The sequence below is a fragment of the Folsomia candida genome, unplaced genomic scaffold, assembly GCF_002217175.1.
Source record: "Folsomia candida strain VU population unplaced genomic scaffold, ASM221717v1 Fcan01_Sc001, whole genome shotgun sequence".
NCBI lineage: Eukaryota > Metazoa > Arthropoda > Collembola > Entomobryomorpha > Isotomidae > Folsomia > Folsomia candida.
In genome coordinates this window covers 10464796-10491520 of record NW_019091193.1, presented here as the reverse complement: position 1 = coordinate 10491520, position 26725 = coordinate 10464796, and the positions used below count along the sequence as shown (strand labels likewise).

The following is a 26725-nucleotide window of genomic DNA, read 5'->3' as shown; positions in this document are numbered from 1 at the left end:
ATAAGTATAAAATCAGAGGGATGATGATCATCATCATAATTTGTAATAAATTTATCCTTAATCCAGTGACTAATACTCACCCGAACAATTTGAATAAAACATTCATCACATATTATTATTATCTAATTAAGCAGTAGTTGCCATCCGGTTTGGTCATCTACTGAGGAAAACTGATGTCCTGCATGATTGATAAGACCAAGACGATGAATTTATAGTGTCCACTAACTCTACTCTGACGAACCGTCGTTAGCTGCTTATATTATATGCGTGTGATATACTAATGTTCTGTACATACATATGTGAAATTCTCGATAAGTTGATGTACAAGTCTGTGGCATCGAAATGCTGGTTGGCGATAATGAGGAAATGGAATAACGATGAGCTAAGAACGGCATATCATCAGCCACACGAGATATGATATCACCACGTCCTGTGCCTCAGACTTGTCTGTGTCTCTTCTTCTCCTCCATCTAAATTCTTGACTAATATCCTCCAAGCAGAGGAACGGAACTTTATCTCATGCGCTACATTCTCAGATGTGGTTATAATTGTTGTGAGCTTGACTTTTTTACCAAAAACTAAACAATGGGTATGTATGTAGTGTGGTGAGTATTCGATTCATCTTGATGTGTTGATGGTCCATTACATGTGATGACGATGATGAGACATCTTAAGTGATTCGATTAGATATTATTGTCTCATCCGTCACCACCACTCAACAGAATCAACAAAATCAACACAGCAAGATCGGAATTTCGTTGTACTAAATACATTCTACCACAACCACTTGTACAATTATAATCTCTGCTAATGTTTTTCTCTTAGGTTTAAGTTTTCAGTCCAGGCCTCCTACATAATTCAAAGTCTTATTGAATTGTTCCAACTATAAATTTTCGAGCATTACTAATTTCAGCTTAAAATGCTAAGAAAGGAAAAGTGTTTTAAAGAACCAAGTTAGTCAAGCAGAATATTAGTTTTCACATAGGTCGAGATGATGACCATGATGAAGTTCGTAATATATTTAGTAGCATTTATAAATGCACGGCGTCATATGTAACAAATGTACCGATATTCCTACTTACAGCAAACCGACATAAGCCAACTCTTCTAATCTCTTCCTAATTCACATAACTGAAATTCGCTACATAATTATAATGTCTCATCAAAGCCAAAACCCACTGAATATTTAATTACATATTAAAGACATGGGGACCTCGATTATTTAGGAAGAGATAATTACTCCCTTATTTTCCACTAAATAACTCATGAGATCGATAGAATTACTGCTTGGATTCTACCCGAACTATACTTTAGACGTTGGAGAATAACAGCGTGATAAATGCTAAATTAGTCTATTCCACTATTCGAACATGACGACATCGCGATGCATTGCATTACACATAATTCCAAGTTTTTGGAGGAAAATATATCATAACCAATATCATGCGAGGTTGAAAAAGGAAGGGTATTTCATTTCGTTGGCTATTTACTTGCAGTCGAGATATGTTCATATATTTGAGACAAGTAAGCTTGACGTTATTTAATGTTGAATCGATCCTCTCCTGCTGAAAATGCCGTTTAACTATTTTTTAAAAATATGACAATTGCTTTTTTAACACTCAAATCAAAACTTCTTACATAACGTGAAATTGCTAAACAAAATTCTGTTGTGAACTTGTGAGACTAACAACTCCCAAATCCAACGAATATTAGAAGTTGAGATTATTTTACGTTAGTTGGGGGATGGTTGTTTTCAGGAAGAATGGCGCCACCTTGCGACCAAGTTTGGAGGAGACGGTGGCTGGCCCGGTGGGAAATGTCGAACAGTTGTTTGGAGTTTGTTTACAACAATGTTTGTCGTTACCTTGTCGGAGGTAATGTAGTAGCAAATAGTGAAAATTCATTTTACAAACTATTTTGTAAAATTTGTAACAATTGAATTATCCGGAGCACCGCAAGCCAGCAACGTTCCTCTTGTGGATAAAAAGTAACAGTTTTACCCTGCCTATTAATTTATAAATTTGTTTTTGTGACTTCTGTTTTGCTTGAAAGGTGCCGATATTAATTAATCAAAACCTGAAATTAATTATATATTGCATTTCAAATTTTAGGCACACAAAATTGTCAAATTGTGAAGCAAATTACTAGTAATTATTGTATTCTGTTATTTTTCAGAGCGGCTGTATTTATCAACTAGGTTGATTGATTGTGTCCAACAAAATTAGCCATGATTTGCGCTTTGAGCTGACGAATCTCACAAATATTGTCGACAATTGAAATTGTGTAAAATGTCCCACATGTTTGAAGTCGGTAAGGCAGGCAGGAGTAGGAATCTACAAGTTGATGAATTTTGGTTTCAAGTAATTTGTGTATAATTTGTGACAAGGCTTGGGAGGGCAGGCTGTTAACTTCCAGTCGCTGGCTTTGTTGGACACGGGATCATTGGTTACAACTTCCGGTTCCGAGCCTGGTAATGTAACTGACGAATTTATGTAAATATAAATAAATTGCTGAATTAATTAAAAAAATGTCATTACAGGGACATTTGTATTTGAAGATGAAGGCGACATTTTTCAATGCGGGCGTTGTAAAACGGCGTTTGGATCGTTGTCAGTTTTTATGTTGCATAAACATAAACGGGAGTGTGTTACTTCCTTGTCTTCGTTAACGAATGTCTCGATCAAAACTGAATCCTCTAAGGACGATTACAATCTGTCGACTAGCAATTACATGACGGATGGTGGAGAAATGATCTCTGATGGAATGAAAGTGAATGGACGACAGTTTGTTGACGCTGGTCATAACGGTGTGTTGACTATATCTCAAGATGAGAATGGGCCTGGTACCTCGGACGATGGGATGATGCCACCAAACTCGATGCTACAGTCCATTGTTCTGACGGATGATACAATGTCTTTAACCATTCCTGTTGATCAAAACTCTCAATTGGGACAACTAATATCTAGTTCCAACTCCCAAACAGTGAGTTGTATAAAATACGATATACATTCTGGATGAACTTATTCTATATATATACTTCAATGTTTGTTTTTGTCGCCTCAGGTACTGCATATCCCAGAAACCGAGTTAGCAGCTCTCATTGCTGGAGAACGCTACCACATATCAGCTTCCACAGACTCTGCAAATTCCGTAGGCTACACACAGATTATTATTTTTATTATTAGTAGTATTATTTATTTATTATGTACGTACTTTAACTATAGATGAACTCGCAAGGATTTTTCTTGACTGCATCACTTATACCGTCAAATGTTAAAGAACCCCTTTCTGAAAAAAATATTCCGGATCATCACTATGATATGAACGAGGATCATGGGAACTCTATGAATTTCTTTCACTTGAAAAAGGATACCATATTTAATAGTTCCGAGACTGAACCTGGGGAAGAAATACATAAGTCCGAAGAAACTGGTGTTTTGAGAATGCGAAAGGAAAAAATTGTTGATCTTTCAAATCGTGAAAACACTCATCAACGTCCAAGCAAGCCAAAACCCAAACCCTCTTCTTCCCTAAATGTGAAACGAACCCCGTCGGGGAAAATTTCACTTGTGACTCAGAAACAAACACCTGAACCAGCTGAATCCAAACGCAAAGTAAGATTTTAAATCAAGTTGGGCAAGTTATTGCCATTAAATATTATAATTGCGTTTTTATTTATGTTTGAATCATAGTGTGAATACTGTGGAAAACCATTCAAGAAACTATTTAACCTGCATCAACACATCCGTAGTCACACAGGAGAAAAACCATTTCATTGTTTGGTAATATTTATTGTGTAGCATTTTGTGGTTTCTTGAAACTCATTTGGACTACTTTTTATAAACTAGGTCTGCGGCCGAGGATTCACTCAAAAGTCAAACGTCAAGAAGCATATGCAGACACACAAGGTGCATATTTCGACCATAAATTGTATAGATTAATTAAAAAAATCGACATCAAATATATTTGTACAACAAGATTGTAGTAACTAATTCTGCCTATTATGTGTCATACTCATAGGTTTGGCCTAAAGTCAAATATACTCTTCCTAAGGAGCAAATCTCCGTTAAATTAAAAGATGGCGAGCCAATTCCCGTTGACAATGGAGAGCCTAAAACCGTGGAAAATGTTGAATACATTGTCAACAATGTCTGTATGTGTAAATTATAAATATAGAAGTCCATATAATATAATTAATTATATTTCAGACTTGTTAGAAAACGGGCATATGTATTTTTTAATAGTGCAGATAATTGATTTCTCAATTTTATTTTAGATGTTTGCCAATATTGCGATGATCAACACTTTGAGAATTATCATAAGCTCAAAACCCATTTATCTCATGCTCATAAAAATGAAAAGGTAAGATTTTAAACAGCATAACAGAAATCTATCATTTTTGTGTATTACTAAAATTAATGTAGTATATATACATCTTTTTTTAGCTATTCAAGTGTATTCACAAAGATTGCATGGCCACGTTTCTGGAGGTTGAGGGTCTAATTTCCCATATGAAAACTCACGAAGATCAAATGTATCAATGCCAGAATTGTCCCAAAAAATTTAACAATTTGTATGACCTTGGGGCCCATCAACCATCTCACAGACTGCATGTCAACAAAGTTTCGACTGCCCCACCAAAGTATGTTTCATAAAAGTCAAGTTATGATAATAATATTAAACTTACCTCTTACAATTTCTACATAACTTGTGGTATAATAGGCAATTTCGATGCACGAAATGTAATAGCAGGTATGGTCCTTATTATTTCATATTATGTAAATTATTCGAAGTCTCAATTTGTTTAGCAATACAAAGCACTTACGGAAAATAATGAGTATTAAATTTCCCTTGAAAATATTTAATTTTTAGATATTCATCTTCTGAAAGCTTGACGCATCACCTATTATCAAGCTCCCACAATTACCCATGTTCCCAGTGCCAGCTAACCTTTGTTTGTGAAAGATATTTACGCCGACACCTTAGAATTCATGGAACAGTGGAGTAAGTTCAGTAATCGCAGATTAATTTATACATATTTATTGTACAGTAATAACTTCGACCTGAAATACTGAAAACTAACAAAGACAAGATATCTTTCATTGATCATTGATTTAATGAAGTATATATTTTTTAAGGAAATTCAAGTGCGAGCTCTGCCAGAAAATGTAATTTCGTAAATCACGATAATTAATTGCTTAAACTTTTAGTTCATACCTGAATTTGAATGTTCATATTAAGGTTTAAGACCGAGAACTACTTGAAGTCCCACTTGGTTATCCACAGTGACATAAAGCCGTTTCATTGTGACACGTGTAACCAGGCGTTCAATCGACGGGATAAACTCACACGCCACAAGCTGATGCACGATAACCGAAAGAAATATAAATGTCCTTACAAGCATTCAGGATGTGAGCGAGAATTTTATCGGAAGGATAAACTCAAAGATCACATGATGTCACACTCAAGAAAAGTCTATTCATGCTCCAAATGTGGCAAGAATTTCTCATGGCCAGTCAGGTTAAGGAAGCATCAAGCAACTTTTCATCCGGAAATGTTGTCCAACATTACATGCCCCACTTGTCAAAAGGTACATTTATGCCATAATGAAATAGTAAACTTAAGAACCTCTATTATGCATGTATAATGAGGGTACCTCTAACAATGTGTTAATGGTATCTAGATTTTCAAGACCAAACATCATTTGAAGATTCATTCTTGTAAGCGGGCAGAAACCACAAATGTAATGCAGCAGGATCTGGGCGAAGTTGGAATTCTGGTGAGCGAGGGCAATTCTATTTCTCAACAGAACGAAATAGAATTGGCAGAAGATAACTTACTTGTGGGCGAGTCGTCCAAGGTTGTGGTTCTGTACAACGACTGTGAGATAGAAGACTCGATAAACAGTAATGAAGATAAGTGCGAACCTGGAATAATGCTCGGTAGTTTTACTCATGCTGATGATCCTGAAACTATCATCTTTACTCGATATGCTTCCGACATGGATGATAAAGAAGTTTGCACAGAACTTGAAACAAATGACGACATTGGAACAATCGAAATGTCATTTGAAACTGATGGCCACATTGATCAACTTATAGTAAATTAGTCTATTGAATTAGTTCCAATTATTAACATACTGTATATATCATTAATTAACATGCATGCCACAAACAATGCTTTAAAGGTTTATCGAGATTTATGGAAGATTTACTTTTCTAGTCAATATACATTTATTAATCTCGTGAAAAGTCTTCAATTTTTGACGAATTATATATTTCCATTACATGCCGCCTTGTGCAGGCAGTGCATTTTTGTAAGAATATAATGGTTGGACTTTATGGTAAGCGTAGAAAATTAGTTAATGAGTCATATAACTTTATTGAGGTTTGGTATCTATATTCAGCGGAAATAGACCATGATTTGCCAAACCACCAAAACCTGGGTGTCTTGTCAACTTTTTTAATGCTATAAAGCAATACATACAATATGAATATGTACTTTATTTGCATTTATGTATATATAGTTGCATTTCATCATATGTATGTACTTGTTATTTTTTGACTTACAATTTATTTATTTATGTAAATTAATATTTGTAAGACGTTGTATTTTATTACTTTTTACTGTATAACTACACTTACATAAATACATTCTTATTATGCTGTCTAACTTCAGCCCTTTGGAAAAAAGATATTATACAAACTCTGTGATTCAACTACTACTTATACAACCAACCACTTATTATCTATTCTGCTAAATATGTAAGAAAACAGTACGCGACGATAAATGGCAATATTTTATACATGTTTGATAACAACTCTGAAATGCAATAATGTGTAATCGTTTAATTAGTTGAGGTCATTTTGTCTTGTAATAATAATAATGGCTTCTGTAGTGAGTAATAAAAATTTTGGAATATTTTATTTGTGTTGATATATGTGCATATATACCTAATACAACATAAGAATCTTATGATAAGATGCAACGATTATCATCGAAACTACAATCCTATGACAGTAAGTTTAAATTATATTTCCATTTTCACAATTGATGACAAAATTTTATTATGTCGTCTGGAGCAAGAACATTATTTATGGATAATATTAAAACGTAGTTGAGCAGCCTGTGAATACGAGGAGAAATCAAGATCGTATATCGGATATCCCATTACTTGAGATTTCTACTATTTCTACGAGCGTCTACAACCCTACAACATGTCCAAACACTGATAATGCTGTGAAAAATGTCAAATTTGAGGAATCGTCAACTCACAACCAGGAAAAAGATACTTCCGTAACATCTCTGGTCATGAACAACGGAGTCGACGTGCCTTACAAAAATTCAACACATTGCAAACAAGAAATTTGCTTTCAAAAAGATTTCACACTATGTATCCTACTTTTACTTATTTTTACCACCCTGTGCATAGCTGGCATTATGATTCTACAATACATACTTGTGAAAAGCTCAAAAGATGAAACTTGATTAAGTAATCACTTTGTAAATAAATCGATGTATTTACTGGATTGGGTCAGCGCATATGTACAACGTACAAATATTTTATAGACATTTATGGTGCATTATAAATTCTTTTTGCAAACTTGAGTCTGTTTTTGGCGTTAGTTGGCAAAACTCAGCATTTAAGAAAGCTTTCCTCGTCGTTATTTCGCCATTTCAGTATCTTATTTGAAGTCATCAGAGTGCTTTCAAGTTTGTCTTTCAAATTCCTTTTCAACAATTTTAAGTTTTCAAAGCTACGATTTATGAAAGATAGGCTCTTGATGAGTAAAGTAGTCATTTGGCAAATACAGTTACATACGTATGTAGAAAATCTGCTGAGGTATTAAAAATCGTGAACATGTTAAACTGAAATTTAATATTTTTTTAACATTTACGTAATCAAAAGACACAAAGAATGAAAGGCTTTAGAATGAAAAGCTCGTAATGAGCATTTCTGGAGTTCTTTACGAAATAGAGATTTTTTTCCAAATTTAATTCGAAAAGCCAAGTCAGCAAACTCGTTGAGAATTTTACATCCATACACACATTCACACGCTGATTTCAATGGATCATAATCTAGAACTTGGAAGCTTGTCTGGAGTTCATTTAAACGTTGTATCAGTTGATGTGAGTACTTGGTATAGCACTTGTTAATAATTTAACAGACTTATATTAGCAATGATTATTATAGGAAATTGAGCGTCAATTTCCTTGAAACTAATTAATTCCTATGCAACAGGCACAACCATTCATGGCTCAAGCTGAATACAGATTTGGACACGGTGTAATAACTGGAGGGCTATTTGGAACAGTTTTCCAAATTCTTGCAGACCAGTTGCATTTCAGGTAGAGACAGAAAGTGTAACAACTAAATATTAATAAATATGTGGATCAGTCCAATTTATACATTACTTACAAACCGCAGCTACAATTTAACAATTTTGTATGGATATCGATATGGGGCATTTCGAAACGGTAGTTGGGACGGGATGATTGGGCTTCTTAGTAGAAACGAAGTCGACATGACGGTGTCTGAATTATCAATGACAGAAGATCGTTTGGATTTAATTGGCTACAGCATGGCACTGGATTCAGTAGGGTAAACTAATATCTAATAATTTTATATGTACGCATCAATTGACACTTTTCAGTTAAAAAAGGACTGAGTTCCATATCAATTAACTTCGTTGATTGAAACTGTATTTCTTCTCAGCCGAAAAATATATATTCGAAGAATGTTGCAAGAGGTACCCTTAGACTGGAACTTTTACATTGCTCCATTCTCTGTAAACTTGCATTTTATGGTGCTTTTCTGGCTTTGGTCAATGTCACTCATCCTTTGGGTTTTGCAACGCTATCCAACTGGACAATTTCCCTATACTTTTATGCACCGACGCATTACCATGAAGGAATACGTTTGGATTGCCTTCTCATGTCTTTGCCAGAAAGGTACAAGTTTCAAGTAATTGATCAACTATGCACAAGTTTAAAAAGTTGTTAACATGTAGTTTTACTAATACAGGAGCTCATCTGCTTCCACATATCAGAAGCTCCAAAATTGTCTTCCTAGTGTTTGCTTTCACTTTTCTCATCGTATACTGTGCATATTCAGCAACTCTCATTTCTCAACTTTCCATAGCTCCTCCAGTCACTATTCCATTCAAAGGTTTGCAAGATTTTGTTACAAAAGCCAAAGGTTGGACGGGTGGGCCGATCAAAGGCGACCTAATGCAGCTTTACATGGAGGTACGGTGCTCAACATCACAAAATAAATAATTCAACGTCGATACATATGTACATGTGTATCAAAGAAATGTTGTAATTGAACTTTTAAGATTTCCCATTACATTTTATTCGTAGAAGTCCTGTCCAGTTCTACTAAAGAAGGGACCAAATGCACAGTGTGAATTGTTGGTTCAATTATGGACGAAGGTTGTTGAAGCAGAAAAGAACAGACTTCCGACAAGCTTTATCGAAGGACTTGACCGTGTTCTTAAGGAAAAATTTGCATTCATCGCATCAGGTCCCGGTACAAGAAATATCATTACGAAACACTTTCCAAAGAAGGATGCCTGTAACATTTTTGAGATGGATGGGGACTACATTTCATCTAACTTGGCTTTTGGCTTCAGAAGGAATTTTTCACATACACGATCCATTAATAAACAGTAATAATAATGGTGTTCAATTTCCTTAAATTTCTTAACTAAAACTAAAAATGAATTTTCCAGAATTCTGATTATTCGAAGTTCCGGTATATACAATAGACTGCAAAGGATTTGGCTCCCACAATTTGAGCAATGTGCAGAGTCAACGACGAGTTACACGGATGCTGGAATCAAGAATGTTGGAGTTGCACCCTTGGTCTGGTTAATTGGAGGTTTATTAAGCCTCGTTATTTTAATTTTTGAAATGTTGAATTCGCTAACCGTTAACCGCTCAACGCTGGAAATGAACAGTGTGTACAATAAAAAATACTGACCACTGATATACGCATGCAAAATATGTAGGTATATAGATATGTATTTACCTATGTATGCATGCATGTACATAAGAGAAGTAGTTGTTTATGATAAATATGGACATTGGCACTTGATCTGGATTACTAACTTAGCTGCACTGCAGTTTGTAAAAAAAACTTCCAATAGCTCGTGTGTGCTTATCCCTCCAGAGATGATTTCTAACACTAGGGTCCTCAATAACTGTCCTCAACAACACCGAAGCGAATATGGCGTCGGAGTGCAATTTGAAGGAGAATTTTTTAGGGAAACCCGAAAATATCCTTTGGATTATGAAGCCACTTGACCGTTTTAGTAGATCAAACTCATTCATCCAATGAGTCATCAAGCAGCATCTTACAATTGTCAATCATGAATGGTGCATCAACGATCAACGCATTATTTGGTGATAAAATTTCTGCTTTCATGGAATTGTGTAACGCAATTTGCGTTTAATATTTCTGGAAATCGTTATAACGAACGAATCTCATATTTGCATATGCATACATATGTACATACATACATCACACTGTTGACTCGAGCGTTATTCGCAATGCATACATACATATACGTATGCATTTGAAAGCTCAAAATGTAGTTGCAACTTATCCATGTCCATAACATGTAGATATGTGGGTGGATATGATACTGCAAGTGTTTTGATTTATTGATTCATTAAATGATTCGCGTGTCATCCCAACCCTATCATTCAGTAGTTCAAGATACATACAATAAAATTCATTCACAACTCCACTGCCTGTCACCCGTGAGCTGAGCTGTAAGCCCACCAATGGAAAACATATTGAATTAAATAACTTTATGTGCAGGCGAGTTATCAGTAAAATAAAAATACTTTGTAAATCAGCTGGCAGTGCAAATTTAGAGCAGCTTTCTTATCACGAGAGCAACTCACCTCTGAACTGTTTTTTATACATATATATGTACGCATACATATAAAGCGCACTGCAGCTTCGTAAGCCATAGCCATAAATATTATTATAATTATTATATTTTGTTTAGCATCTGCATTCTTAGCATGTGCATTACTTTCTGCATAGCCAAAGTCAAAATAAATGCCACAATGAGTTTAAAAAAATTACAACTCCCTAATATTTAAGAAATTTGAAATTTATATATTTACCAAATGGTGAGGCTGATAGAAATGATTTCATACTATACGACCACAATTACATACGTATTCGAACAATTATTTATGGTTAACGATCCTGTGAGACTTTATAATCAAATCATTATGAAGTGTATGTATGTACATATAATAAGCCATTGATTGGAGAAGAGGAATGACCTGACATGCATGGAATGATGCATGCACTGACCTGTATGTATAATTTAATGATAAACACCTCGAGTTTTGCATGGGTAGCACATTTTTATCTTTAATTTGCATGTTGGTTTCAACTAAACTAATAATAATGGAATAATTTAACTCATTAAAATTAGATCATAATCATGCTGTAGTCCCTTCTTCAAAATTTAAAATTCTATGATGAATTTCACCCTTGTTGGACTTTAGTTGGACTTTTAAAAACAGCTCAGCAGTTTCGATACATTTTACTCGAATTTCAGTTGCACGTGTGGCTTTTGCGCAATTATAACGACATATTTATGGGCGTTTAATTGCAATTCTGAATATGTAAATATTCTAAATATACTGAACTTATTCTCATCCGAATTATGAATTCAAGCTAACACGACCAATGCTTATGTAGAAACTGGAATTTATTATAGATACACATACATATAGCAGAAATGTATATAGAAATATAGCGCATTTAAAGAAATTAACCCAACTTTGAGCTGCTAATTTGATTAGCTCTTCTACCCGAATTTAATACGGCACATGTGGCGGAACTCGTATACGTATGTATTTAGAGAGCAGGAGATGGCAACCGGGTGAAGGGGCCGGATGGAGGTGACCACCGGAGAAAGTCAATGACGGAGAGAGCTCATCACGAGGAGATCGACCGGACACCCGATACATGTCATGCTTCCGCATCACAAAGAAAGACAGATTTTTACGCCTTGTTAAATCCTATGAACGGAATGGCTGATTGGGTGCTTCGAATGGAAGATTTGATTTTCACCCATGGCTCATGGTTGGACTTCCAATATTGGAAACGTATAAAGATTCCCACTCCTTCTACCATAAATACATGGTCGTCCCTCTATCTCGCTTTACTTTTACTTGAGTTACATCTCCACTGAGATGGACCATGCTCGCATTCGCCGTCGCCGTCCCCGTTAACCTAGGCGAAGTTCAGCTCATTCTTCACATGAGACAGGAGGAGAGCGTCTTCTTTTCATGAAGGAATCCGGGGTGATGGGGCTATGCGGATGTTTCACATTTATCTCTTGACTTAACTCGAATAGAAATTCGGTACAAAGTCACCACAGTGAACGGAACAGGGATGAGTAAAAAAAAAAGGAATCTAATCGACTGGACACGACTGGGAGAAATCCGTTGTTAAATCCAACCACAAATCGTAGCATTTCTCGTTTCACCGTGCCGTTTCACCGTATTGAACTTTTAAACACGGCCAGATTTTTCGAGCATTTCGGAGTGATTTAGTAAATAGGGTTTACTATTTAGTGTGCAAGTAGCCGCGAGTGTAGAGAATCTAATTTCATTATCAAGAAATTTTGCTCAACAGCAATATCGTCTTGGATCAAATAAAGAAAACAGTTATGAACATGCAAGTTCATCGAGAGATGACAGATTTGAGAATAACGACCCACATACACATATCGAAGCCCCTGATTCATCTGATTAAGAAGTAGATTAAGTACCAGTTGAGAAAATAAGATGACAAATGTCAAAGTACGTACACGAGAAATGTAATGTGTGTATGTAATTGGATGAGTCGTCAAGCCATGCATTCGGGTTTCCCCTCTCACTCTCCTCTCTTCACACAAGTTACATAATACACATTCGTTTCGTCCAACTCCTGAAATCTCGCACATATAGAAAGCCGTATGTGTAGAAGGACGTGCTGGAAGCAAACTGCCCCGATCCTTCGACCGAGATGGAAACTGAAACATACTGCTCATTTTTTCAACGACCGAGACAGAGGCAACATTTTACGAGAGTTTTACAGCCAATATTTGAGTTTGAGTAGGAGGTAGCGTAGTATTATATAACTCCTCTGAAATCAGGACAGCGCACGACACTTACATTTGTACAGATGGAAGAATATCAAATAATATTGGATTTTGGAAGTAAGTATTTGGATGGAGAGATTGTTAAGTAATGGGATGAACGGGGGATGATGAGAAGCCTGGGATGAGCAAGGCTAAACCTGATGATGATGGAAGTACATATAACAATTTGTGTCAGTGAAATGTCAAGAGAAAGTGAATGAGAAGGATCCTGCCGCCCATAATCAACTCGACTGTCATCTCTTCTATATCATTAGCGGTCTCCGTCCCGGCGCTGCGAGTTCGAAAGACACGCACCTCGTGTCAACATTCATTCGGCTCAAATTTTTATTTTATAATCATAATCATATCTCGTAAGCCCTCCGTGCTGGGTGGAACGGGAAACGGGATTCGGTCGTAAAAGAAGCCCAAGGAAGTTGACAGGATTTCCTCGCCACCACCTTTCCCCACCAACCAACTCGCTCGTTCTCTCCCCTCACGTTCATGTCATATCACTCTTCTCTCCATTTGTCATTCAAGGCATGCATACCTTGTTCTGGTTGTGATCACTTCACTCATTCGGCCTCCTCATCGTGTTAAACATGAGCACAAACAACTGATTATTTTACCCCTTTGCCACCCAGCACCAAATAATAATCGTCCAAATCTGATGATTGAGTAGAGTTAATCTCCAAAAGGGTTAATTCTAATCTAGATATGTATGTTCTCACTATATAATTCAATGGAATACAAAAAATAAAAATAACAAATCTGCCAACTTCATAAGAGCCACGTTTTGTAGTAAGAAGTGTTTAATTGAAAAAAGGAGACTCGCATCTAGAATAAAATGAAGCAATAAAAGTCTGCTCGTTAAGCAAAAATTAATTTAAACTCCTCCTTATAGCTTGAGTTGAAACCACAACAAGTTCCGTGCGGGATAAGGCAACGTGGAGAATGTATTTGTAGAAATAAGGTGCACGGGAAACAGCAGTTGCCTAAAGGGGCAATTTATTGATGTCAATGCATGATGCGAAATCCAACTAAAGAAACTAATCTGGCAAATGTGAGCATTTTACGCCCCACTCTTGTCCCACCAACTCCTTTCATCAAAGACCAATTCGTTCGAGACCAGCATCGTTTGTTTCTGGATTCGATACGCACTTGAAGAGGCGATTATCGTGGGGATGAAAGACAAAAGATTTGGATCTGGACCATTTACAGCGGTCTTAAATAAACTCGAAACCAAAGTTGGGTATAAATTTCAGTCTGCATTTGTAGCTTTTGTGGTGATTGAGAAAATGAGATTGGTATTATGGTGGAGAGCTCTGTGTGTGTTTGTCTGGGTGGCATGGACGCTTGTGGTCTCCACGCCTTACGATGCGGGAGCTGAGCAGCAGAGCATTATTGGAAAGAAGGTAAGTCCCAGCGGAGAGATTAGTAGCTTATCGACTCAGCAAAAGTCTTACTTACTTCTCCAATGAGCCATGTACATATTGGAAAGACAACGGGAATAGAAACAGCAGCCAACGGGCTTTTTCTCATGCCCGGCGACGATTTCTCTCCCACTTTCTCTTTAAGCCAGTAAATAACATTTCCCTGATCCTCATTAACACTGGCCACTTCCAACTCAATTATTAGTTCCAGTGATACGCCCACATCCATCCGAAGCCAGGGCGGGCCCAGCGCACCTACTTTACACGGGACATATAAGGATATGTACATTTGGTTCATGCATATAAGTATATACATATGTACGACTATTGTGTGCATACGTACTAAATACTACTGGTCGGTCCGAGTTAAATTCTTGCAATCAGATCATGAAAATGACATTAAGTTTGGGTGTGCAGAGTGGAATGGGGAGCAGCTCAGAAAGAGGAGCCGAATAAAAGAATGATTTGACACCCCACTCGATGAGATCATGAAGCAACCCAGCGGAGGATTTTTATTACTAAATCGCTCTCATTAAATCTGCTAATGGCATTTAATCTGGATTTATTGAAACGTTTCGGGATCTTATTTCTCTAATTTATGTCATCCGACTTTCTTGTGTGTTCTTCAATCGCTGAAGGTTATACATACCTCGAGTTGCTGGAAAGATCATGTTCTCTTAACCTTCAGCCTGTTTCTACACCGAAAGGGCCATGTATAAATATGCTAATATATTATTTTGGGCGAGTAATCCAAGTAATTTAAATACTATCAACTATTGAAGTGGGTGGTTTAAATTTAAGTGGAACAAGTTTTGCTGACGAATTTTAATATGATCCATTGTTTTAGAATTGAGTAATTTGCAGTTCTCACATTGTATCATGAGAAGTTGTACATATTTACATACTTATAATGCAAGATTGAAAGTTTGTTTCTCATGCAAGTGCTCAAGTTACTTGCATTTACATCAAGGAAAGCCATCTTGTCTGACTCATTAAAATGGACACCTTATGCTAATAATTTGGGGCATGTTGAGAATCTATAATTTTGCAACGACAGAAATATCGTAGCTTTTCTGTGATTTCTTTATTGTTTGATCAACAATGATATTCGTAAGTAACTGACCATTGATAGTGAGGCTGCTGCCACCCCCTTCGGTCGGTCAAGCTCATTTCATTAAGAACAAATAGGGAGAAAAGTTTATAATGCAACAACTTTTTCCATTGAAATTCAGAATCCCATCGTCCATTATTTTTATGACCAAAGAGAAGGGCATACTCGTCTCATGAATTTTCGGCCGTGCTCCGTGGTCATTGGTTGGTCAGCGAATCCCACGTAATCTACAAATGGTCTTATTTGTTGAACCGAACTAACCCAGTCAGTCGTTACTCAAAAAGCTTCTGAACAGGACTACTGGAAATTCGGTTTGTAAATTTCAGATTTCATTTCAGTTGAAAATCCTCCAGAAATGCTATCACAAACAACTCACAAAAGATTAAAAATGTTAAATCCCTTGTAAATCTTTGTCATCTGAGCAGAGCCAAGAATGTTCAGGGCAGATTCCACTTTGGACAGTTACTACATACTCTCACAAGAGGATATTTAGGGTGACCAGCCAACCCAAGTAGGGTGGGCATCGCATATACCAATATGGATGTACAGTTGCTCATCCGACCATACTATAATTTCTAATATTTGTGTATTCCTCTTATTATTGACTAAAATGTTTATGACATGACTTGAATTGTGAGTTTTCATGTTAGTTACACACAATAGATATCCCACGTCATTAGTATAAGTAAGTATTTTGTCAAATATTGTATTCCTCAGCAAACAAACTAATCTACAAATTGCATGGGGACGTTGAGACGGGTGAGATGGAAGTTGACAAATGTTTTTATTGTCGCAATCATACATAGAGGTGTCCTGTCCGAAGAAGATACATTAAAAAGATCCATGCTCGGATTCTGAAAATTAGAGGTCATAAAATGCAGAAAATTTTCAGGGAACAGAACAAAGGTTTCCGTCAAAAAATCCAGTCTAACATCAAAATATCAATTGCTACTTGTAAAACATTGGACCTATATTTATCCGCAGTGAAATTCTAGAAAAATTTGGTTTTCTAAAGTCTGATCTATGTGTACTGCTTCTCACTCACTATATTGTCACAAACAAATGATGGAAAAATTCGATCCTTTTATCGCTTACGACGGTTTTCAACATCATTCGAATGACGCCTTTTTAACGGCACCCTGCCTCCGCATATACATATGTATCTCCATTGCCGATAATTTTGCACGTTTACCTGGCGTAAGAATCCAATAAATATGATGTAACATGGCTGCGAGTGAAAATTTCTGAGCTACTTCCGCATTTTCTATAAAGATCCGTCACCAAAATAAATATTGGAAAGCGACTTGTAATCCATTTCTCATTGCCTAGGTCAATAATTTACCCTGACTGAGCAATATTTTGGGATTCTGATACTGACAACGTCATGGATTTTCATTCATTGAGAAAACGAATTCAACAGGTCAAATCAGGAATCGCAACATCAACATTTTTTCATCTAGATTTCTCAGCAAACTTCCCCTACATACTTATCCCTGCGGTTTTGTGCTGCCCTATGCAGAAACGTGGTTGTCTTCCTTCCGTCTACAAATCCTGGAAAGTGTGGAGCAGCACTGCTGCAGGTCCTCAGCAGCAGTGTGATAAATATTATTGATTTATATATCATATCACCTGTAATAAATAGCAGGAAGTTCATGCAAAACATTGCTTGTTTTAGTTTTTATATTTTTTTAATTCATAACGATACAATTCATATTACATGAAGGGTGTGAAATTATGTATGAAAAACATAATGCAGAGACATGCAACATACGCAATCTTAGAATTACAAAATTTGGGGCAGAAGGCCAATTAGGTTCTTGTTGTTGTGTTTCGAGTTACATGAAATGAGACTACCTTGTGACATTTGTGTGGTGATTAATGCAGCGAATATGAGAGGAAGGCCAAGGCAATGATAAAAACAGTCACTGGAGTTGTTGATGGTTTAAACTACCACCTCTTGACGTAATCCGTCCTTATTTAGTGCAATTTGAAATACAACATTTTCGAGATTATTTTTAAAAGTATGTCAACGCGTCTTGTAGATTCTAATAATACTTTGTCTGATTTTTTATGTGCTGTATTTCTTGCATGGCGCAGTATAAATACATGATTCCTGAAATCTTTCCACTAATAAATATGGTACTAAATACATACATGCATACATATTTATGTACATATGTAACACACAATGTTGCATATGTATGTACGTAACTTGTTTAAACTGCACGAGCATGAATGAATGAATTGATGAAATTATGGATAACTGGATGCAAAATGTTGTCATCCGTTGGACATTTAACTCGCACATTGTAAAAATATGGGTCACAGGTCATAATTTTTAATTTTGCACTCTTTAAAAATGAATGGGTTATTTTTAATCCACCAGACTTTTAATTGAAATCACATAACTAAATATATTGAAATCGCATAACTTGAAAGTGGTTGAAAGTTTATGCAATCTCGTGTGGAAGGTCTTCTTCTTGTTTCCTCCGTTTCGTACCGTTGTTTAAAATCCACGACGTTAATCACTAGATAGATGACCTCAACGGGAGGATGTTCATTATCGTTCCCTCATGATTCATGAGTATATTCTGAATGTATATACGTATATCGATATCTATATACACGCGTTCACATATGACGATGACCCCCATCTGACCGGCTTAGGAGAACCCCCACTTTGTATATCTGTTATCTCCAAACTTTGTATATCCTTATCGCATTGACAATATTAGAGTCCAAAAACCACGCTCAACACACATACATAACATCGCATCACTTTTATCATCTCGTATGAATGCAATAAACTTGTTCCTTACTTATGAATGCAGATATTTGCAATGTGGTATTACACCAGAATTGTACTTTGCAATACTTTGTATGCTAATCTCTTCAACCTGCCAGCAAAACCAATTGCAACGGGTTGTTGATACCCTAACTCCCTCAAATGTGTATATACCGGTGTGTGGCGTGTGACTCTGTTATAGATGGCACGCTTATTATGGTACGTAATGCAGCATCACTTGCAGTGTGATTGGCGATATTTCACTCGAGTGATAAAGAGTGAATGTTTAATTATTGCAACAATTTGTATGGGCGCATCAGATTAATGCATGCACAAATGGACCTTGATTCTTACGATAGGATATAAGGAGCATGTAGCAACGCGACCACTGAATACATATAAATATGCATACATGTTGCCACCCACTAAGCAAAATGACATTACGGAATATCGGACCAGTGTAAAAGTGACGACGGGAAGGTTCGACGGGTATAAGATTAGCGGATAAAAAATCCCTCCAAGTGCAAATAATGCACATGCACCAGATAGTGCTGATTGTGCATAAAATACTTCGCACTTTCTGATGCGCGTAATACTCTCAAACGGGACGGGACGTGGATAAAAGGACTCAGAAGTTGGAAAGAAGGAATCGATTCCTTCTTTGATGGTGGTGATGTGCTGGAATCAGGTCAAGCTCAATCTATCGCTAATACAATCTTTATTAATCTCGCATACCCTTTTCCCCAGTGGCTCGTCCACCAATCCGTGTTTCCGCCGTTAAAAGATTTTTAAAAGGAAAGAACGCGAATGTTACATATCGCAATATTGGGCCAAGAAGACATTTAAGTGCTTAAACTGAAGTGATGAGACTTGCTAATGCTGGAGCAGAGATAGAGAGAAAGAGCGCGAGATAGAGGAAGAAAGCACGAAATTACGGAACGGAAGATACGGAGAAAGCAGTGAGAGAGATACGCTGGCTCGGAAACAATGGTTGGTCGGAGGACGGGGATAATAAATGTGAATTAGGATGCTAATTGCCACTGGGAGTGAGTTGTGGTTGGCTGTAGTGTGATAAAGCGGATGGTGGGGACGGATGAGTTAAGGGAAGAGTTATCGGCCGAGGTGCGTTTTCTGCTCACGTTCGTTTTGGGCTGAGCAGGAGGAAAGGAATCCGGGACTTGAAGGCGGTTCGCACCGACGTAGCTCCCTCCGCTCGTCGCCCCTTTCCCTCCCTCGTACGCCAACATCGAGAGGAGATCACGTCGGAGGAGCTAGTTTTCCTGCATGGACCAAATCAGAGAACTGCAAGAAGAAGAAGAACGAGCATTGTGTGGGGCTGAGAGAGAGCGTATAATAATGCGACGCTTACCTCCTCTCGTTCAATGATAATCCTTCTCTACTGCCTGCCCGAGTCTCACTGGATCCAAGCCACTGTTCTTCCCAGCTAGCTCCGTATATGTACGTATAATATGACAGCTTCCACTTTCAATCCGTGACACACGTTGTTTGCACGTCTCTGCAAAATCATCAATTCGGTTGCTCCACTGACGAAGCATTTATTGTTTCTTGAAGCAAAAACTGCAGCGAAGGAAAGTGTTGGACAGAGAGCGAATATTTTGCTGGCGATTGCTAATAAATACTGAACGGAAACAAACACTACTAGTAAAAGTTGTTTTACGGTATTGTAGTTGTCTGTTTGTGAACCTGTTGACCTGTTACTGAACAGAGTTATTTACACCTCGATAAAAGGACAACTCATCCAAGTGTTGTCTTTTAAATAACTCGTTTACTCGCTTGGTATACATACGAGTGAATTGAGGTGAAGTGAGACAGTGAAAGTAGATACTCCGCAGTTTGGATTCGTTTCGTTTGTGCATGCAGGATTTTTTCTTGAGGTAATAATACTTTCTTTCTACGTGAGATATGTGATTGTAGAATGGTCAATGGCTTTTAAAAAACCTGTGCAACATACTTCTCTCCTCTAAACAACTTCTTGATTCTTGGCTTTACAGATCTACCAAATATGGTGATGCACAAAGTGGCACGAGTTGTCCAGCAAGGAATGGAGAATCCGATGGATGGAGGATCATTTCCTGAAGGTTCAGAATACAACGTGGAGGATTTTGACGAGTACTTACTCATGCAAGAAGTACAACGTGAGGAGCAATTGAACAGGTGCCGAGCCCTGCAACCCAATGCGACTCTTTCTCACCCTCCACCACCCACATCTCATTCGACCACCCTTCATGACATGGAAGGTGGAGGTTCCTCCCACCACATTATGAACGGAGGTAACCACATCCTTCCTGATCACCAATGTCCATCACAAGGCCCACAACCTCCACTCAACAATGGACCTCGACGAAATGGACACCCAGGCAGCGTGTTTTGCCCCAACGGCCCATCCTCTGGAATTTCTCCCACACGGCAACAACAACAACAGCACAGCATTAAACTTGGAAGTCCTAGTACTCCACCAGCCACACCCCCTGATGCTTCCCCTACTCACCCTTATCAACTCCCCTCCTCACCTGGTTTCGCGAATGGCCCCATTCCCAATAATCAAATGCACCACACCGTCGTTGTTGAGCACGAGTCCCATTTAAGGCTCAACGCCATGTCACAAGAAGAAATGGGGATTTGGCAACAAAATCAGCACGGTTTACCCCCTCACCGAAGACAATTATTTGACAATCCATTGGATCTCACCCCTCTCGGGGGTCATGGTGGTCCGGATGGGATGGAGCAAGGTTGTGGGGGCTGGTTTCGTAAAATCGAGCATCATCCAGGACATCAACTCCACGGCTTCCCCTCCCCACATCCGTCAATGGGTCACCAGGGTCAACCGAACGGCAATGGTACTGGAAGAATGTCGTCTCGTGAGCAGGGCGAGTCAAGGGATAGTTTCGACACACACGACTCGGATAGTTACTGCACTTCGCGACCCATTTCCGGTGATCTGAGTGAAGATCAGTTGATTGCATTACCAGGTAAGACTTGAATTGGAATTGGTTATGTTTCGAGAATTTATGCCAATGACTACTAAAACTAGTCTCAAAATGGTACGCATGAATTACATATGTACGTAAGGCTGGGTTTATATTTATTGGGTGATGGCCAACTCCACTTTTCAGTATGTGATAAGCTTCCTATTCTTATCAATCTTTTTTCCTATATATGTATTATTCACAGTGAGAGAACTAAACAAGCGACTTCACGGATTGCCCAGGGATTTGGTCGTGAGGCTGAAACAAAAGAGGAGAACTTTGAAAAACAGAGGATATGCACAAAATTGCAGAACGAAAAGAGTCCACCAAAAAAACTTGCTAGAAGAAAAGACCCGCATTTTGCAGAAGGAAGTCCATCGCTTGATCCAGGAACGAGACATGTGGAAATCTAAATGTGAGCACCTTCGAAGAAGTTACAATCATAACAACAACAACAGTAATCAAATCAATGCCAACACCCAACAGAATGGATTAGTGCATCAAAATATCAATCCAGGAGGAGGTGGTGGACCCAACAACAACAACAGTAATCACTCTAATGGACCCATCCATCCCAACAGCAACGCCAACCACAGTCACAACCACTGCAATGGAAACTCTGGTGGGAACAGCTTGCAAGTCGCAACTGGGCAGTTGGATAAGCAGAATCCCATGCTGAACGTCCCCACATCTGTGTCGAGGTACAACCCCTCCCGTTCCCCAACCCCTGCTCAGCATTACTGACCCCGTCTCGACGGCACGTCCTTCAGTCACCCACCGACCCTCACATGATGACAAACAACATGATGATGTTACTTAAGTAGTCTTACTTTTGTAATTCGGCTAACATTCGACGACGACTATTAGCGGTATTACACAAATATTTCAACAAAGCTCAAATTATTCTCTCATATAATTTACTCGCAAAAAAGCAAACTTAAGCAATCTCACAACACAATAGCATAGCAATATACATACATAATGAGACTTTAAAATTAATTATTCACTGGTCGACAAGAGTTAACGAAATTGCTAATTACTGACTTAGAAATCTATATACATTTAGAAATCGATGCAATGATCTTTGATGTTGCAAAAAATATTGCACGAGCTTCGTCATCTTGGCCACTCACCTACCCCACATGCGATAACACAGTGCAGCAGGAAGGGGAGTCGTTATAGGTTGGAGTGAGGGAGAGTGAGAGAAAGTGCTGACGATACTTTTCCGGCTTTCATCTTCTTCTTCTTCTTGATGCAGTCGAGCATCCAGTTAGGAAACCAATTTGGAACTCTAAATGGCAAAAAAAGATTCGTATAAACAATGGTTATCAATGTGTATAGATTACAAGGTAGGAGGGCGTCTGTTTTGTTTACGGTTCGACTTATTATGGAGGGTTTCACGCATTTGGGGCATCTTGAAATTTGCATTAAAACTCAACTAAAAAACTTTGTTCTCACTTTCATTTCATATTTACAGTAACAATAATAAGTTTTTTTAAAGAAAATTTTGTAGAGTGATCTATTACTATGATCTATTTATTATTAAACGGTTAAATAACATGATATACATACATTTTCCCAGTTTTGTTTTGCTAGATGACATCGTGCTTGAAGCAATGTCTCAGTTTGTCTCATAATGTCGCATAATTATTCAATTTATTGAGTCAATAAGTATTAAAAATGCGATTGCTTTCTGAAGTAAGGTTGGAATAGTAAAAAAAGTAGAGCATGTATGGAATTATTATTAATTTAGCAAATACACATTAAACGGAACTAGAAACAATTCAAGGCTAAGTCTTACCTGTTGTACCTGGGTATAAAGTTATGTTGTTAAATTTTATGCTTTAGTGTACTGCACCAAGTTTGTGGTTGTGCAAATTCAACTAACTTGAAAAAGTCGTAAAAATAGGAATTGGAACAATGTTGTATGCAAAATTGAGTGCGGTTTGGTAGGAAAGAGATGAGAATTATGAGAACATAAAAAGTTTCCTTGTGGAGGCTTAAGTATAAAGACTTATCGCAAAACTTGTGCTTGTAAATAACCCGATACGTACTTAAGTTTACAAATTCTGGAGAGAGAGCAGCATAGCCGCAGCAGCCGAGGAGGAGAGGCACCCAAAACAGAGAGCGTTCAGTACATACATTCCGCCAGTACTTGTGTAATTTGAAGCACTCGAAATCGAAACTTCCTCATTGCACGAGGACGAGGTACACACACATTATTGGTCGGTAATTGTATCGCTATCCGAGTACTTACTTAACTTATTATGATACTTTGTAAACTAATGTAAAGGAACGAAACGTGCCAAATTCGAGAAAAACTAACTCCACTAACCCTCATAATTTATTGCGTTTCGTGTATATGTACATGTATAAATTCTCGTATGGCATTGTGAATTTAATTGCTGCTACGAGAACCTGCTCCAGAATGGATGTCGGCATGTTACTTAAGTCGATATACTCGTATAAATGTATTCTGTATGTCATACATAGTTAGTGTGTGTGTCTAATCAAACAATTATCCGTTTCAATGATGTAACACATAAAAGTCAAGAAAGAAGTCTCATGCACTAATAATGTTGTATTATGTATAATCTTACTTACACGTGTAACATGCTTGTTTCCCATCGTCACTAATTTTATTCAAGACAAACTATTAAATATGGTTTAAGAAATGGAAATTTCAATGGTGATATGTACAGAAATTTTAAATTTTCATGTCAATAAATTACGAAAATTGACTTTATATTATGCACAGTTTGACTTGATTACTTATTTCATTAATGAATTGTAGGTATTATGATTTCCTCATATGCATTACATACATATGCACATTCAATGAATGAAAGACCAACTTATTTGTATAGTAAACTGCGATATTACGAAATATGAATTATAAATATGTATATCATCTGATGTCCACATGCCCTACTGATGCAGTTTTGCTTCCTTTAAACTTGATTCATTCATTAAGATCTTGATGTATGATGTATGCCTGACCTTTGACCCCTGCCATAGTCAACATGTTTATGGAGCATCCTGTGGTGACTATATATGTATCATAATTCACCAAATGTTATTATCAACGCTTTATTGCCCAAGTATTATTTTTCGTCGCCTTTTCTTGGAAATTGTTCCCAGCTAGACAAATAGGACTGTACAATTTCTTAAAAAACTAAATACATGAAAATATGCATGAAACATTAAGCAATCAGAAAATGAATAGATTTGAAGGGTTGAAACGATGAAAAATATCCTGAAAAGTGCCTGAATGGGTACTTATGTTACTACATACATGAGTTGTTGAAGATTGATCAATGGATTAGCGTGGTAGTTCATTAAGCACGTCTGATGCTGCTCTTGATATTTTGTGTAATTCCTGGTCCTAATACATCTGAACATAAATACGACTTTGGGCTGCGCTAATACTGCTGTTAAGTGTGCTCTTTAATAAATAACATAAACTGTTACGGACAATGAACAACAGATTTGGCGAAGATTACCTTTGGAACCGTGTTTTATCTCCATTATGGGACGTCTCATCTAATTTCTCACACACAACTCCCACAGAGTCCATAAAAACCTAAACTACTCGGGAAATATTGTTTCGAGACCAAGATTATATTAGGCCATCCAGCAGCACTCTTTTTCATCTTATTTCTGTTCAAATCCACTCATTTGAAAAGGACCTGGAAAAAATAAAATTGACAATCCACAATACGTCCTGATTTTATAATGCAGATGATGATAGCCATACTAATAATAACGCAACAAATTTTATTGTCGTTGCAGTGCAAAAGAACTCATTCGTTGTATCAGTTTCTTCCAATTGATTGCATACATGATGCTATATTGCTCCGAGCTGTCGAATTGTTGTGTGACAACGTAACAGAGTAGAAGAACGGGAATGATCAAAATACATAATTCTGCTACGGCTGGAAATAAAGGGAACTGTAATATTCCATCTGTGATTTCCGAATCTCATCCCATCGCATCCAAAACAAACTTGGCCAATGACCAGATAAAACCCAATATTTACTCTCCTCATTTTCTCAGCTTTCTCTCCCTCTCTCTGAGATATGTACCGTGGACGTACGTACCTTCCTCCACAAAACAAGGGCGGCTGGAGCAGAAGGCATTTTTGTACGTAACGAAGCCCCGACGAGACGACCACGACTTTTACACTGTCCCTGATTCGCTTTCCTACTTTCTTCTCCTCATGACTTATAGGAGCAAGATGGGTAAATCTGAGTGACCAATGCAACACAATTTGATGTAAAAAATACAGTGGGGTGAGGATTGCAACGACGTACCAATTGGGATGTTTTGTTGTGTTGTCTCTGAGACATTTCTATTTTCGCCTTTTTTCCTACTACACACTATGAAAAAGTTTGGACTCTTAGTCTCAACCCCAACTCGATTGAACACGAATGAGAAGATGAACAGCCGCAGATACTTCAATTTTAGTAATTCACGGATAACCAAATGGACTCAATGCATGAAAAACATTATGTAATCTGAATAATTATTATCCAGACTTCCTCTTTTAATTTCAGGGCTCATTGCAAATGAAATGTATAAACTGAGTTCAAACCTTCTCCTACAATCAGTTACTTGACGTTATTATCAGTAAAAAATAAGTATGGGCGATTATGTCCTAGATGTAAATCCTACGTAAATGGGAGATTTGGTTTTACGGGCCCCATCTTTTTAGTTAGAGAGAGACAGACGGCAACCAATAATGGCAATGACAATAACTAGTCATAAAAATAAAACCCATAAAACTGAATATTAAGTAGGAGGATTCAATAGCCGTGTGTGCAACGTACAGTGGTGCTTCTAACAATGAAGCATATTGGGCGGACGGAATGTTGCTCTTTTGGACAAACTAGATCAGATCTGGAAAAATTCCACCAAGAAAAATGATCCGTGCATACAGACAGGGTTCAATATCGTATATATGTTTGCGGTGTGGTCGTAGTTATCGTACGCATTGCCTACGTATATGCAAAGAAGCTGTGCATATGCGGTGGTGGTGTGACGGGGAGTTGGAGAACGAAATGAGAGACAGGAAGAGAGAGAGATGAGAGAAAGGAAGGATGGCCGGATGGTCAATTCTCAATTGTGAGGACGATCGAGGACGTTGTATGGACATGGAAAGTAAATGGCGAATGGACTCAGTCGCAGATTGTACCATTCATGCACTGAATACTGTCGGACATCCTTCAAATTTTGGGAGTTGTTCTCTTCCC

At 37.5% G+C, this 26725-nt stretch overlaps 3 protein-coding genes across 5 annotated transcripts; all 3 read left to right on the top strand.

Annotated features, from left to right (window-relative positions):
* The first annotated feature begins 1823 nt into the window (after window positions 1-1823).
* LOC110847117 (zinc finger protein 808) lies at window positions 1824-7529 on the top strand. Of its 2 annotated transcripts, none has more exons than XM_022093977.2 (17): window positions 1824-1987; window positions 2176-2310; window positions 2387-2470; window positions 2540-2982; window positions 3064-3150; window positions 3225-3614; window positions 3693-3782; window positions 3849-3908; window positions 4021-4153; window positions 4277-4362; window positions 4446-4642; window positions 4723-4752; window positions 4873-5004; window positions 5139-5168; window positions 5242-5590; window positions 5684-7019; window positions 7118-7529. In XM_022093977.2, the coding sequence occupies exons 2-16, from the start codon at window positions 2289-2291 to the stop codon at window positions 6107-6109; spliced, it is 2559 nt and encodes an 852-aa protein (XP_021949669.1). In that variant the 5' UTR covers window positions 1824-1987; window positions 2176-2288; the 3' UTR covers window positions 6110-7019; window positions 7118-7529. The 2 variants fall into 2 exon arrangements, with proteins under 2 accessions (XP_021949669.1, XP_035712926.1); XM_035857033.1 differs by having other exon boundaries at window positions 1824-2052.
* A 716-nt stretch (window positions 7530-8245) lies between these two features.
* Window positions 8246-9984, top strand: LOC110842143. Its single transcript, XM_035856231.1, has 5 exons — window positions 8246-8349; window positions 8429-8952; window positions 9026-9249; window positions 9364-9671; window positions 9735-9984. The coding sequence occupies exons 2-5, from the start codon at window positions 8739-8741 to the stop codon at window positions 9982-9984; spliced, it is 996 nt and encodes a 331-aa protein (XP_035712124.1). The 5' UTR covers window positions 8246-8349; window positions 8429-8738.
* Window positions 9985-19729: 9745 nt separating this feature from the next.
* Window positions 19730-24219, top strand: LOC110842134 (transcription factor MafB). Of its 2 annotated transcripts, XM_035860007.1 has the most exons (4): window positions 19730-20381; window positions 20499-21476; window positions 21679-21888; window positions 21960-22096. In XM_035860007.1, coding segments are annotated over exons 2-4 (1179 nt in total). In that variant the 5' UTR covers window positions 19730-20381; window positions 20499-20509; the 3' UTR covers window positions 21962-22096. The 2 variants fall into 2 exon arrangements, with proteins under 2 accessions (XP_035715900.1, XP_035715895.1); XM_035860002.1 differs by having other exon boundaries at window positions 21679-24219.
* Window positions 24220-26725: the final 2506 nt, after the last annotated feature.

What these genes read in the sequence shown, in the direction of transcription:
- LOC110847117 (XM_022093977.2), top strand. Translation starts at nt 2,289, where the DNA reads ATGTCCCACATGTTTGAAGTCG. An exon ending in GTCCCACATGTTTGAAGTCG is followed by an intron (nt 2,311 to 2,386) that starts GTAAGGCAGGCA and finishes ATTTGTGACAAG; the next exon opens with GCTTGGGAGGGCAGGCTGTT. An exon ending in AAAAACCATTTCATTGTTTG is followed by an intron (nt 3,783 to 3,848) that starts GTAATATTTATT and finishes TTTATAAACTAG; the next exon opens with GTCTGCGGCCGAGGATTCAC.
- LOC110842143 (XM_035856231.1), top strand. Translation starts at nt 8,739, where the DNA reads ATGTTGCAAGAGGTACCCTTAGACTGGAACTTTTACATTGCTCCATTC. An exon ending in TAATGCAGCTTTACATGGAG is followed by an intron (nt 9,250 to 9,363) that starts GTACGGTGCTCA and finishes TTTTATTCGTAG; the next exon opens with AAGTCCTGTCCAGTTCTACT. An exon ending in ACACGATCCATTAATAAACA is followed by an intron (nt 9,672 to 9,734) that starts GTAATAATAATG and finishes TGAATTTTCCAG; the next exon opens with AATTCTGATTATTCGAAGTT.
- LOC110842134 (XM_035860002.1), top strand. Translation starts at nt 20,510, where the DNA reads ATGGTGATGCACAAAGTGGCACGAGTTGTCCAGCAAGGAATGGAGAAT. An exon ending in TCAGTTGATTGCATTACCAG is followed by an intron (nt 21,477 to 21,678) that starts GTAAGACTTGAA and finishes TATTATTCACAG; the next exon opens with TGAGAGAACTAAACAAGCGA.